This window comes from Thamnophis sirtalis, unplaced genomic scaffold (genome assembly GCF_051295495.1).
Source record: "Thamnophis sirtalis isolate CommonGarterSnake01/CBP01778 unplaced genomic scaffold, rThaSir2_p1.2 scaffold_8, whole genome shotgun sequence".
NCBI classification, from domain to species: Eukaryota; Metazoa; Chordata; class Lepidosauria; order Squamata; family Natricidae; genus Thamnophis; species Thamnophis sirtalis.
Genome location: NW_028261388.1, coordinates 77846042 through 77861629, shown reverse-complemented (window position 1 = coordinate 77861629; position 15588 = coordinate 77846042). Strand labels below are relative to the sequence as shown.

At 39.6% G+C, this 15588-nt stretch overlaps 1 protein-coding gene across 1 annotated transcript in view; it reads left to right on the top strand.

The window, feature by feature from the left end:
- The window catches only part of GABBR2 (gamma-aminobutyric acid type B receptor subunit 2), a 398087-nt gene that overhangs the window by 123478 nt on the left and 259021 nt on the right, over positions 1-15588 (top strand). The window contains exon 7 of the mRNA XM_087721949.1: positions 1174-1410. Within this exon, the coding sequence (XP_087578075.1) occupies positions 1174-1410 (237 nt within the window). The remainder of the gene's footprint in view (positions 1-1173; positions 1411-15588) is intronic.

The following is a 15588-nucleotide window of genomic DNA, read 5'->3' as shown; positions in this document are numbered from 1 at the left end:
CGGTTCAAATCTCACCGGCTCAGGGTTGACTCAGCCTTCCATCCTTCCGAGGTGGGTAAAATGAGGACCCAGATTGTTGGGGGCAATATGCTGACTCTCTGTAAACCGCTTAGAGAGGCCTGAAAGGCCTATGAAGCGGTATATAAGTCTACTGCTATTGCCATTGCTATTGCTATAGACTATTGTTGTAGGGTATAATAACAGCCTCTTAAAAATCTTCCCAAATTTCTCCCTGTCCTGACTTCTATTAAGGAAATCAGGCTGTGGTTATTTTGAATTTCTTGCTCAGGCTCCCTTTAAAATCTGGAACATATAATTTATTCTATGTGTAATTTGGGGTACATTTAAGGGTAAAAGCAAATCACAGAAAATTCTGTGATAACACTGCAAAGTAAGAAAGCCAAAATATAAAGCTTTGCTCATATATACTGCTACTTTTTATTGTTATTAGCAGCACATTGTTTTACTGCAGTTTGATCTCATGAATTACTATGCAACTATTCCATGAGATATAATGTCTAAACCAGCTCTGAAAGCAATTTTATTTTATAAATGTGATGAGGATGAAAACTAGACATTTGAATCTGCATGAGTAGCTGGCCATTTTAGATGAATTTGGGATATTTGACTGTGTAAATCTGTCTTAACTCAGACAGATGTCTTTACCAGCTTTAAAAAAGAAAAAGAATTCTTAAAAATATATTTGAAAATTTACTCATACATAATAAAAATGCTTAATTATGAACTGAATCTTGGGCAAAGAGAATAATACCCTGTTTTTTGGCACTAGTGAAAAACACAAGTGTCTTATACAAAATTCACCCTTTTAGTTCCAATATCATAATATAACTAAACCTAAAATGCACACATGTATTTCCCTAATTCCATCTCTTCTCTCTTGTATATTTTAGCCCCTCTGTTAAGTCTGGAGTATAACGATTTATAAGTATGCATTTGATGCTACCATATAAAATAGTAAAATAGTGCATTTATATAAATAATAAAATATTGCATTTCCTCCACCTTGTATTTCCCCCCTTAATTATCTTTCTTGAGATTCATATAACTTCAAAGAACTTGCAAAGATTTTAATTGTAATTTCACTTCAGACTCAAAACATATATGGACTTTTAGTGTACTAAAAGTGAATCACTTTTCACATTCGTTCTGTAGACGCCACAGCAGTATGAAGAGGAATATGACCAAAGGCGTGGAAATGTTGAGCCAAGTAAGTTCCATGGCTTTGCTTATGATGGAATATGGGTAATTGCCAAAACACTGCAGCAGGCAATGAAGATTCTTAATGCCACCAACAGAAACCAAAAAATTGAAGACTTTAACTATACCAACAAAGAACTTGGAAAGATTTTCTTGGATGCAATGAATCAAACCAGCTTCTTTGGTGTAACGGTAAGCTTGCCTAATTTCTTTTACTTAAAGTTCATAACTAATTTTTCTCCACAATAATTGATATATTATTAAAAGGAAAACAGCACATTTACTATAGGATGATGTTCTGCAAGCAGGAAGGCACAGATTAAAAACTTGGAACATGAATTTGAACTGAAAGTTTAGGACAATAATAAAGAAGATTGGACTGATGAATAAGCAGAAAGAACTTGGAGCTTCTCTGAGAATTTCAACGTGGAAGTATGAGGGGGAATTACAATGTTTTTCTTGAATAGTTTTTAAAGTTGCAGAAAACTGTGATTTTAGTAGATAGATAGATAATTAGGCAGATGCTGCTCAATTTGAAGCAGTAAATCTCTGAATTGCTGTTTAATCTAATTTTCATTAAGCATAAAATAGATCTATAAGATCCTTTTGCATTTTGGGTAACAGAAATACTGTAGGTCTAAGATAATAGAAATTGAAAAAATAAATGGAAAAAATATTAAACACTACTAATGGATTAAAGTTTCCTACTTATGGGAGAATAGGTAGAATTTTGCAGTAGGCAAAATGCCGAGGTGGCGCAGTGGTTAGGGTGCAGTACTGCAGGCCACTTCAGCTGACTGTTATCTGCAGTTCAGCGGTTCTAATCTCACCGGCTCAGGGTTGACTCAGCCTTCCATCCTTCCGAGGTAGGTGAAATGAGGACCCAGACTGTGGGGGCAATATGCTGACTCTGTAAACCGCTTAGAGAGGGCTGAAAGCCCTATGAAGCGGTATATAAGTCTAACTGCTATTGCTATTGCTAATAGATCTTAGACATCTGATGGGGAATGTCCTCAGTGAATCTTACTCTATTTTATGCTATTTTGATTTCTCTTAAGAGCAAGTCAATTTAACTAGACTTGGATGTATTTAGACAGGAGTGCTTCTGTAAATTCTCTTTTAGGAAATTCTGTATTCATCCCTGAGCCTTATACATTTACAAGAATTTTATATAGTCACCCACCTTAACAAATAACTCTTGATATCAGTAGGAACATAAATACTTTACAAATACTTACAATTAATTTTGGTTCCATTCCTTTCTTGTCCTAACTGCTTCACCATTATTAGATTTATTTCTAGTTGTATATATATGATCACAAATGTGAAACATTAATGAAGATTAAGTAAGGAAGTCAAAAATCTACAGCCAACTTGATATGGCTAAATTTAACCATCTTCAGTTAAAATATCCTTAACTCTGCACATTTGAATCTATTATTTTGTTGTTGTTGTTTTAAGCAGGGCATTTAGTGTAGAGAAGAACTGTATTTTGTAGAACTAGCCAAAAGAAAAGTTAAATATGAACAATGTTTATCATACATAATAAGCTTGTGAAGCAGAAGGGAGGTAAATATTTTATGGGTTTCCCAGTTTGATGCCTTGTAAAGGTCAGTCAGGAAGTTCCTCTGTTTTAAAGTGTGCAGGAAATCTTTTGTAGACTACATGGAGATAAAGAATAATTCAGAGCCTTTCTATCATCTTGGCTTTTTGTCTGATTACACAAAGAACATCTGTAGAGATATGCTTTTGCTCATATACAGTAGCAAAGGGTGTCCAGAAGTGCTTGAGGGAGGTGGGGTTCTAGGGGGGTGGGGGGGAAATATAGTATGTGCTAGATTTTAAAGTAACATGATTGCACTTGTATACTGTTGCTTTTTAATTCTAGTGTAAAAATAGGAAGCTGAATATATTGATAGATATTAGAAATACACCGAAGGGAGGAGCAGAGGGAAAGAAGAAAGAGGGGTAGAGAGGGTGGGAGAGAGGATCGGAGGGAGGGTGAGATGGAAGGGAGGGAGTGTATTGGGAGAGAGGAGTGATAGAGAGGGAGGGGAAGTAGGGTAGAGAGGAATGTTGGAGGGAAGAAAGGAAAGTTGGAGGGGGGTGAAAGAAAGGGTGTATGGAGGGTTGAAGTGGTATATTGGGTTTGTATTTTGGGGGGTATTGTTGACAAGAAGAATGGCTGTGTTTATTGTTCAATGTTATATGGCCCCGGTTATGCACAGTATATATGTGACTGTATGGAATGAAAATGAAAAAATAAAACATGTTTACACCAGAAGTGCTTGACCTAAGAAATATATGCTATATATACTTCCAAGCCTTAATTAGGAATTAATCCTAATAAATATATAACTTGATTGATTGCATTGCAAATAATAAATACACCATCAGCATTGACAAAATAACGGTTATTCTGTTGCAAAAGTCAGCTTTCCATGATGTGATAATAATTTTAACTCCATCAAACAACAAAATTTGCCTATTCCGAGACCTGGGGAAGGATTCAAGGGGTGCCAAATCCAATCTAAACATCTGGTTGACTTTGAGACCAACCATAAATACTTAACAAGTATCCCTCAGTTCTGTTTTTCTCCCATGGCTGTGATAATGGCTATAAGAGGAATCCTGTTTTTCTCTGTCATTTGAATTTGGTAATTGGCAGGAATTATCTATCAACATCCTGTTTATAATTGAAGATACAGTTCAAGAATACTGAAATTCTGGCTACTGCGGTTAGCTACTCTAAATGGTAGAGGCACTTTATACTACAAATTCTGCCTACTCCACCTGGCAAAAGGAAACTTCCAACATTCTTAACTATGCTCAGATTCTCTCATCCTTCTGATCAATTTAAAGATTGTAATATGTTTATTAGAGACATTATGTAGGCAGGCAGTCATTATCAGAAAGATCAGCACAAATCACAACTTCATATCCCCCCCCAAAATTTTTCATAATACTGTAAAAAAAATCTGAAGTCAATGGCTAATACTAGCAATTCTGTTGCTAAAAATATGTATATTTAGCAGGAACTACACAACCAGCATTTATCTAAACACTCTATTCACCAGTGGTGGGTTTCTATTCTACCGGTTCGCTGGTCCGTGTGCGCTCGCTTGTGCAATGCTTCTGAGCATGTGCAGAAGTGTCTGTGCAGGTGGGCGGAGTCACCACCACTACCGGTTCGCCCGATCTGGGCCGAACCAGAAGCAATCCACCTCTGTTATTTACTTTTATCATGTGGAACTATTCCTTGCTAAAACTTAAATTTCTTGCCTCTTTTCTCACAACCTGATAACAATCTTGTATGGGGAGCAGCAGATTAATCCTGCTTCACACAATGAACATAAATGATATAATTTAAAAAAATGAGGACATCTGGTAACTTTACAGATTTTCCCATTTGTGTCGAGACTTTTCTAACCATAAAGTAATTCCTTGATTTGTCTCTCTGAGCACTGCAACAATCTTTTCAGTTAAATCATTTGCTAACCAAACATTTTATATTTCAGTGCTCAAGGATTGCCTGAAGTTCAAGAACTATTAGGAATATTGAAATGTTTTATGCATCCACTATGCCTTCTCTGTGTGTTTTGTTAATGAATGAAAAGCTATTAGCCTGGCAGTGACTTGTGTAATCGTGGAGAAAAAAATATTCTGCAGAACCCATAAAGAAATCCTTATTGCATTAAAGTGCATCAAAAGCTCTAAGAAATTCATGCCTAAAATAACAGAAGCAGGCTATGCCAAAGATACTATTATCTGTAGAACAGAAAGAAATAACTATTAATACTGTACATGTTTAATTTGTATAACACATGGTAATGAACATGTTACCTACCTCCTATGGATCAATTTCTTAGAGCTAGGATTGGCTGCAAAACCATTGAGTATATGTTACATTTGCCCAGGGGGGCATTTGCCCAGGTTCGCCTGGTGCGCCAGTTGCGACCCTACCTGAATCGGGAGGCTCTCACAACAGTCACTCGCGCCCTCGTGACCTCTAGGCTGGAATACTGCAATGTGCTCTACATGGGGCTGCCCTTGAGGAGCATTCGGCGGCTTCAGCTAGTCCAGAATGCGGCCGCGCGAGTGATCGTGGGTGCACCTCGGTTCGCCCACATAACACCTATCCTCCGCGAGCTGCACTGGCTACCTGTTGGCCTCCGTGTGCACTTCAAGGTGCTTCTTACTACCTATAAAGCCCTTCATGGTAGTGGATCTGCGTACTTGGGAGACCGCCTTCTGCCAATTACCTCCTCTCGACCCATAAGATCCCACAGATTAGGCCTCCTCCGAGTGCCATCTGCCAGCCAGTGTCGGCTGGCAACTACGCGGAGGAGAGCCTTTTCTGTAGCAGCTCCGACCCTCTGGAACGATCTCCCCGTGGAGATTCGTACCCTCACCACCCTTCAGACCTTCCGCACAGCCCTCAAGATCTGGCTATCCCGCCAGGCCTGGGGGTAAAGACCATAGTTTGCCCCCGCCCGAATATTGAATGAATGTTGTTTGATCTTAGTTATATATTGTATTTTTATGTTATTGTATGTCTTCCCCTCCCATAAGTTGTTAGCCGCCCTGAGTCCCCTCAGGGAAAAGGGCAGCCTATAAATAAACGCAACCAAACCAACCAAACCAAACCTACTGATTTGATTACATTTAGTGAAAACATTAGTTTGTTAGTTTGCAATTCATAACATATATTGTAGCATTTATTTACATATCCTTGTTTAATAACAAATGATTTTTGGCAGGAATATACAGTATATTGTCAGGTATATTTCTTGTAGAACCTGCTTATTAAATCAAAATTAATATATATTCAGAAGTAGAATTAATGATTACCATAAACAAATTTGAACTTATTGAGTAGTTTTTTCTTCCTTGGATCATTTCAGTTTAAAATTCAGATGCACATAGCCTTGGCTTTCCTATCTTTATAATCTGGTATAATATTTATATTTATAATAATATAAAAGTATGAAAGACCTTTAATTTATTACATCTTGTAATGAATGTGGAACAAATTTTGCAAGCTGGTTTATGATGAAATTATCATGTGACAACCATTTAGTCCATTGATAATTCTACAAGTTTTATGAAAATCTCTATGATGTTAAAATTGTTGTTGTTAGATGCTTTGAATGTCTTCTGGACTGAGTGGATGAATTAACAACCATAATACAATTAGTTTACAAATAGCAGTTGTATTTTCTAATTTTTTTTAAATAAAACATCTCTGTTCCTGAGAAAACAGTCTGACTAAACATTGATTTAGGAATGCCATTGCCTTAAGACTGAAAAGAAAATTAAATGTCTAGCTGAAAGACAGAAATTGTTTTAAAAGATAAAAATAAATGAGGAAAGTATTAAAGCAAGATTCCTGCTAGCACGCTTTGTGAATATTAATTCAATATTGTATATTGTGTGCAAGGTGTTAAACCTTGTCAATGACCTTGGATATTGTTCAATATTGTGGGGGAATAAACCAAGATAGTAAATGCAAAATAGAAATATGATTTTAAATTCACAAACAAGTGCTTTCAACAACATTAAGTGGGCTCTTAGTAAAAGCAACTTACTTTGTTACCTAAATTTGGAAGACCACCCAACTCTCTAATGATTCTGGGAAACTTGCCCAATTAAAAAGGGAAATGGGCAAAAGCTAGTATTCCCTTAGCAAATCACAGGTAGCAAATCAAAAACAAACCACCAGGGACTCAACAAATAACCTAACTTCAGGCCTGGATGTAAAGCCACTTGTATTATTTCAGTCTTAGTAGAATACTATCAGATATTGCATATCATATAGTGTGTAGCAGTGGTGGGTTTCAAATTTTTTTAGAACCTCTTCTGTACATGTGGCCTGCTTTGTGGGAGTGGCTTGCCAGCCATGTGACTGGGTGGGAGTGGCTTGCCAGCCATGTGACTGGGTGGGAGTGGCTTGCCAGCCATGTGACCGAGTGGGAGTGGTTTGGCAGTCATGTGACTGGGTGGGTATGGCCAAATTGTAAAATGTGGTGAAACTCAATAACGCTGTTGCTTAGCAACCAAAATGTTGGCTCAGAAACTCTGACATTTGAAGCACACAAGTCTTAAATCTGTCAAGTTACAAGACCCTTGCACCCCTAATCCTTTAGAAAAAAACCCAGGAGTGTACAAATTTGACAGCTTTAAGACTTTAAGATTTAGATAGGAGAGGTGGGCGGGGCGATTGGTGAGCCAGCCAATCAATGAGTGGCAGGCGGGGCAAGCACGGTGCGGACAGGCAGAGGAGGGAGCTGAACTGGTTCTAAACGGCACAGTAGATTTGTGGAACCTCTTCTATGGAAGAGGTTACAACTGGCAGGAACCCACCCCTGGTATGTAGTAATTATCATGATCATCATCATTGTGGTAACAAAATAAATAGGAGATGAAGAAGGGGGGGAAGGAAAGGGATTTGGGGAGAGATTATATTATGAGATAAATTAATGCATTTGAATGGACATAAATGGCAGGCTTAGCATATAAGTAAAACTGCTTAGAGGATGCTGTTGTAGGAAAATCTCCTCTAATAGCAGATGCCATTCCATCAATGGGATTACAACACTAAATATGAAGTATTCTGTATTCAGTTTAATGCAGGCATCCATGCTGTTAGTGAAAAATATTTTTAGTTCCGTTTTAGAGGGTAGTTAGAGTTATCTTCTTTTATCCCTGAGTACAGTGATAAAATATGTTTGTGATTGTATCTGTGGTACGGAATTTTCTATGCTTAAAAAAGATATTCAGTAATAGTTCCATAATTATTAAATGTTGGTTGCACAAAACACAACCAGAATGTTGATTTCTTCCCCATGACTCACATCAAATCTGGTAGGCTCGTTGAAGTGGAGTGGGAAAAGTCCTTATCTTTTCATGTTCTTCTCTTAGATGTCAATACATTATTTTACAAGGAATATATATACAGAAAAAAGGGATTTAGAAACTGCTTTGACACTTCAGATAAACAAGATCTGCTTTATTTGCTAGCTGAGTTCCTCCACTAAGGATAATGAGTAATCACCAAGTTTATTTTTAGTAACATTAGAAGTAGCATTAGTAGTAGCATTATAACATACCTTCTGAGCAGGTGAGTTTCCAAAATGTAAGTTGACACAGAATGCAGTGTTTACATTGATTAATTAGAGTAGAAGTGTCAGCTCCTTTCCATTAATTAATTAGGAAAGAAAGACCACGAGACTCCATGTGTAGAAATCAAGTGTACTTTTACTAATTAAGAATGATTAAAGGCAAAGCGTAGCGAAGTCTGAATAATTAGGCGCGAAAGCGATTGATATATAGAATAGCCCATTCCCCACCCCTTGGCATCATAGTCCCAGTCCAATCATAAGTCTTCCAAATGTCAGGTGTGAGATAACTTCAAAAGGCATCACGAAGATGGAATGTCGGTGCCGTTAGTCCTGGCGGGAAACACCCACGCATGCGTAGTCCAATCAGCCTGGGAACTCCAGAACCTTCCTCCAGCACAATGAGTAACCCCTCCCAAATACCAGGCCCTCCCTCCCCGTTTCATGGCAGCTGAAGCGACACCAAAGCAGAAGCTGACAAGAAGTTTAAAAGTTTTTTTAAAAGCCATAAATTTCTGATTTTCACTGGAGTGGAATAAATTTGCCAGAAAACTAGACTAGATAAAATGAGACTTTTATCACAAATAAGAATTGTAAAACACCCAAAGTCACTTGGCTGAGATGGACGGCTATAAAAATTGAATAAATAAATAAATAAAATCATAGCAAGGGATTTCAAGCTATGCTTCTTTAGAATCTTATTTTTCAAAGAACTATTGGTCGCTTGTTCATTTGTAGACAGACTGCGATGACACTTGTTTTGAGGACAATCCTGATTCTCAAGGAATCTGCATGCCAATTTTCATATGAAATATCCTAGCTTTTATTTGGTTCGAAGAAGACTGAAGCAAAACTTACTAGTTTTCTCACTGAGTTGCTGGGACAACTCACAAAACCAGTGGTGGGTTTCAAAAATTGTTCGAACCTACTATGTGGGTGTGGCCTCCTTTGTGGGAGTGGCTTGCCGCCCATGTGACCGGATGGGAGTGGCTTGCCGCCCATGTGACCGGATATGAAGATGCCGACGACACTTGTCAGAACCACCTTAAATTACCTCACACACAGCACTGGCCTGCATAAGAATATGATGTCAACTTGTTTTTTAAAAGGCATCTTTGGTTTGCATTAAAACAACTTCAACACACGCAATGTTCTGATTGCACCACAAACGCAGTAGTCATCCTTACCTTTCACAGAGGCACTGAGTTTTATAAATAGGAGCATGATAGTGTAGAATAATCATATCCAAGGACCAGTGGTGGGTTTCAAAAAAATTTGGAACCTCTTCTGTAGGTGTGGCCTGCTTTCCGGGTCCACTGGTGGAACCGCTTCTAACCGGTTCGGTAGATTTGACCAACCGGTTCTACCGAATAGGTGAGAACTGGTAGGAAGCCACCTCTGCACAAAACATTAGAATGATCAATTAGAATGAGAGACAAGGCAGCAATAAGGTAGAAGAAATGGTGAAACTGGGAATTCTCTGTTAATTATTTTCATCACACTGTGGATGAGGCAGCCAGTCCTGATCTAATGGTAAAGGTAAAACTGATTTCAGATAGAAATACAATACAATACAATACAATACAATACAATACAATACAATACAATACAATGCAATAGCAGAGTTGGAAGGGACCTTGGAGGTCTTCTAGTCCAACCCCCTACCTAGGCAGGAAGCACTATACCATTTAGACAAATGGCTATCCAACGTCTTTTTAAAGACTTCCAGAGTTGGGGCATTCACAGCTTCTGGAGACAAGCTGTTCCACTGATTCATTGTTCTAACTGTCAGGAAATTTCTCCTCAGTTCTAAGTTGCTTCTCTCCTTGATTAATTTCCACCCATTGCTTCTTGTTCTACCTCCAGGTGCCTTGTAAAATAGTTTGACTCCCTCTTCTTTGTGGCAACCGCTGAGATATTGGAAAACTGCTCTCATCAAATGTCATTCACTGAATCCAATACTTTCTTCTCCCTTCTCCTCATTCCAGCATTATATCAAATGAAAACAGATTTTCTCCACTCCCTTTGCCCTTCTATTGCCATTTGCAATATATGGGACAGTGGTGGGTTGCTTATCCCATTCCAACCAGTTCGATTGGAACGGGGCCGACGGCGTCCTCGTGCATGCGCGCAGTTCACGCATGCGTCTTAGCGCCTGCGTGATGCCCCAGCTGCTCAAGGAGAATCGCGCAGGCGCTGTATGTGCCATGCGCCTGCGTGGAAGCGCAGAAGCCTTCAAAGACTGGTAAGGAGCACGGGAAGGTGGGTGGGCCCTTCGCCGTTCCCGGAAGTTACTTACTTCCGGGTTCGCCGACCAACCGGTTCGCGGGGACCACCGCAAACCGGTTGAAACCCACCCCTGGTATGGGAGTTCTAGAGAAATAGATTAGGAACTAGATATTTATGGAGGATTTTAATCCTTGTCTACCTGAAGTAAATGAAATTGTGTTTGAAATTACTCTGCTTATGGTAGATCCAATAGAGAGCTGTACTGAACTGAAAATTTCAGTTTATGGTAGGTTACTTCAGTCACCTTTGCACTGAAGTGGAAAAAGCCTAGTAAATAATTTCCAGTTGGAAGCTCTATTTTCCTACTAGTTACAAACTTGCATTTAGCCTCTCTCTTTCCATGTATGAACATTTCCACTATGGAGAATGTTTGTTTGAAATATTCAGGAATTATTAACTCTTAATTTAAAAAAAAAAGAAAGAATAGGATGCCTTTCCAAAAGAAGCTCAACATTTTAAGGACAGCTTGTTTGAATCTGACCACATTTCAGATTCAGATGGTGGCCCATTTTGATTTAATTTACCACAAATGCCTATCATTTAGGTTTGTGCACAGGAATTAGGCTTTTTTTTAGTATTTGTGGAATATAAAGAAGCCAGAAAGTTTTTAAAAATACAATTAAAATGCAATATTTGTCATAGATTTTATTAAGTTACTTCTAAAAACAGTATCAGGAACAATTCTTACATTTGAAATGCTTGTTAAAATAAGCTTTAGGTATTATTTTCATATTGTAGCCAGAATAATTTAGTGTATTCCTGTTTTACAGTTGTTGCTATTTGTCTAGTTCTGGTTAAGATGCGTTAATTTTATGAAATTTTATTAGGCTACCAACAGTTCTGCTTTAAAAACAAATATTAGGAGAAAAATATTGCACCAATGTAATGTAATTTTTTTCTTGAGTTCAGCTCAATCGTTGTGCATTTAGAAGCGCTTCCCTTTTTCCAAAATGTTTTTTTTAACCTTTTCTATCTAACATCCTGTTTAGCTTTCCAAAACCAGCTAAAATCTACCAGATACTGCCAACTAGATCAATGTAATGATTAAAGTAGTCAACATTTTCACTTACCAAATCTAGAAAAATATATATGTTTCTACCCATGAAATGCTAGTTTTTGCAAAAATAAGGATTTAAAATTTTTTCCTTCAATTTATATAGCAAAACATCTACTATTTAAACTTCTACCTGAATTGGTATAAATTGGAAAGACTGTATTACAAACTTTTCATTCTTATTTTCTTTTCTTTTCTTTTTTGCTTAAGCATTGGGACATTTCAACAAGTAGTTAAACCGAAGACCATAGGTGCAATGCAATGCAAACATTCTTGTCAAGAAAATTGCACTGCTACAATAAATCACACTTGCCAGGTTATATTACTGCATGTTAAACTGGATTAGAGCTTTGGCCACTAAAATATAGTTTGATCCAGCAATCTGAAAGCACTGTGCAAGCGGATTGCCACGAATTACCTCCAACAGACCGATTAGATCCCACAGATTAGGACTCCTCCGAATTCCATCTACCGGCCAATGCCGATTGGCTACCACCCGGAGGAGAGCCTTCTCTGTGGCTGCTCCGGCCCTCTGGAACGAGCTCCCTGTGGAGATTCGGACCCTCACCACCCTCCAGGCTTTCCGCAAAGCCTTAAAAACCTGGCTGTTCTGACAGGCCTGGGGCTGATGAGTTCCTGTCCCCGCTCGAATGGTGTGGCTGTTGATTGTTTTTAAAATTGTGGTGTTGTGTTGTCCATTGTCTTTCTTTTTTTTCCCCCATTTGTACCCCCCCCCACCTGACTTGGTTTGTGAGCCGCCCTGAGTCCCTCTGGGAATAGGGCGGCATAGAAATACAATAAAATCGAAATTGAAATAGAACAAGCTTCAATACTACTTCTTCTCAGTGACTCTAATTAGAATATTTGGAACAGTGGGGACAAGTATAATAGAACTATGAGTATGGAAGCAGATACGTGTTTATTTCCTTATGTCGATGGGCCCCCCACATTTTCCAGTCCATCAATGAAGGGGTGATTGTGTTCCTGACCTCTCCGCTGAATTTTTTCAGTAAGCTCTGCCTCTCAACAATATGTTGGATTACCGAATCCATCCAGCAGAGAGTAAATTCAGCCTGTTTGTCCTTCACTTTCTCACTAGCTATAGTGAGCACATCACTTTCAGGGATTTTGTGAATCCCACCATTTCTAAGTGATAATGAAATCAAAAAACAAGGGAGAAGAAAAAGCTATTTTCTGTAAAGCCACCTGTTCTGACCCCCTTCTCCGTCCAGTAACGAAAGCCGAGACAAGCGTAAAATGAAATGTCATTTAATAACAAGACCAGACTCTCGGTGGCTGAAAGCCAAATAAACAAACAGATAAGGACTTTGGCAGCAAGTCCTACAAACCTTGGCAGCAATGCAAACAAACTCTGGCAGCAATCCAGCCTGCCAAGTTTGTTTCTCTTTAGTCCCAAACGTTGACTTCTGCAAGAAGGCGGTGGCACAAGCAGTCTCTTTTATAGTCTGGGAGAGGAGCTTAATGACCATCAGCTGAGCGTAATTACCTCCTGTAATTACGTAGCTGTTCTTGACGCCGAGTAGCCCTTTGACGGCGTGCATCCCGGAACAACTCACAATTGGATTCTGGGCCACTCTCTCTTGTCTCCTCCCCACTGATCCAAGGCTCAGGCGCCATCTGGTGGCCAACCAGTCTCTCTGCGCCCTGCTCAGAGTCGGAACCCTGTCCAGGGTCCTCCACATCCTCCAGGGCCGACTCATAGGGCCCCTCGCTGTCGGAGTCTGGTGGCAGCTCCAACAGCTCCTGCCGGGCCACAACACCACCAGAAGTTTTGATTTGGCATGTAATTGATTTGTAGATGATGTCATTGTACAGTATCGAGACTATTGACATTGAAACAATCTGCCCTGGATGTGTGTGATGTTTTAGCCCATTTATCTGTCCTTCAGAAATTCAAAGATTACATATGGTCATATAATGCAGCATAATATGTAGACCGGCTCAGTATATGATGGTATATAAACAAAATGTTTGTCTTTCTGCATTTGGTGATCTCAGTTAAAACAGTGTTTCTTTTAAAATGTGAATCCCTTCTGGTTTAGACCACATGTATTAAGTCTATTTATCTTCCCCAGTCTGTGAGTGATGTTTTAAATACATTAGTTATACTGCCTGCAATCTGTTATTAGGTGTCAATGTACTGTAGGAGATAGACTGGTTAGATGGTGAGTTTTGGTGTCTATTTTTAGATTTCTCCTCTTTAATGTTTGGTTTCTAACTTGTCCTTTTAAAAAAATGGAATTTTTTAATGTTGATGCTGCTGGGAGTGACAGCAGTATATGACTCTGAATCAGTATCTTAAAAAGTGTCATTTTGTACAGCTTTCTGCAATCGGAACCTATCTTTAATTATCACACATCTGGCTCTTAATTGGTTTTTCCAGTAATTTTGTATTCCAGTTAGTTGCGGTAGATGAGGAAGCCTCAATCTGGGGACAAGCTATTTATAATATTAACTTTTTACCATAATGTTGTCTTTGCATATTTACCATCTCTATTATGTCCCTTGGGAGAGATGGCAACCAGAATTGTATAGTGTTCCAAATATGATCTTACCATAAAAAAACATTGATACCCTGAAAGTTTTATTTGGATTTCTAATCCTTGAATGGAATTTGCCTTGTTTGTTATTTTTATGGCAGCTGCACACCAATGTGCTGCTTTATTTTATTTTATTCAGCTCAAGTGTGATGAAAAAAGGTCTCAGTAACAACAAAAATAGATGTTCAGTGTTGTGGTCCAGCAGGAGCCATTGGAGCTGCCACCAGACTCCGACAGTGAGTGGCCCTATGAGTCGGCTCTGGAGGATTTGGAGGACCCTGGACAGGGTTCCGACTCCGAGCAGGGCGCAGAGAGACTGGTTGGCCACCAGGGGGTGCCTGAGCCTTGGACCAGTGGGGAGGAGACAAGGGAGAGTGAGCCGGACGCCAGCAGTGAGTTGTTCCTGGATGCCCTGCACCGAAGATCTAATAGGCGTAGGGAACAGTTGCGCAGTTACAGGAGGTAATTGCACTCAGCTGGTGGTCATTAGGCTCCTCTCCAGACTATAAAAGGACTGCTTGTGCACACGGCCCTCTTTGCAGAAGTCAACGCAGGAACTAATGTTGGAGAACATTATTGTGAGCTTGGCAGGCTGGATTGCTGACATGGCTAGGTTGTCTGTGTCGGTTTGCTGCCAAGGACCTGTCTGTCTGTTAATTAAATGCAGTAACTTATCTCTGGCTCGGAGTGTCTGTTGGTGTGGGACGAGGGGGGTCAGAACAGTTCTGTATATCTGTATTCAGAAGTGAAGTGTTGCATTCAGTGAGGCTTTTTCTAAGGCAGTGTGAGTAGGTTTGCCGTCTTTTGAGTCTAAAGTTGGGGGTCCTCAAATGCTTTGCCTCGTCAGCCTGTTGTCTTCAGTGCCATGAGGAGGGTTGCCCATTTATAAAATGCTTATAACTGTGGAGCTGGTGGGATAGCAAGTAAAGAAACTTCAATTTTTCTAAGAACAAAGTGACCCAAAAAGCAAACTGCTTTGATCATATCTTATGTACAAAGACAACAGTGGGAGTTCATTTCCAATGTTTGCCATTAATGATTTTATGCTTCAGCATCCCTTTTTCAGCAAGGAAACCTATGAGTAACCCAGGGGTGGGTTTCTCGCCCCATTCCAACCGGTTCAGTTGGAACAGGGCCGGCGGCGTCCTTGTGCACTCGCGCAGTGCACGCATGCATACTAATGTCTGTGCGATTCTCCAGCTGCTCCTGGAGGATCGCGCAGGTGCTGTATGCGTCCTGCGCATGCGTGGAAGTGCAGAACTCGTCAAAACCGGGTAAGGAGCGCGGGCGGGCGGGTGGGCCCTTCGCCGTTCCCGGAAGTTACTTACTTCGGGGTTCGCCGACCAAC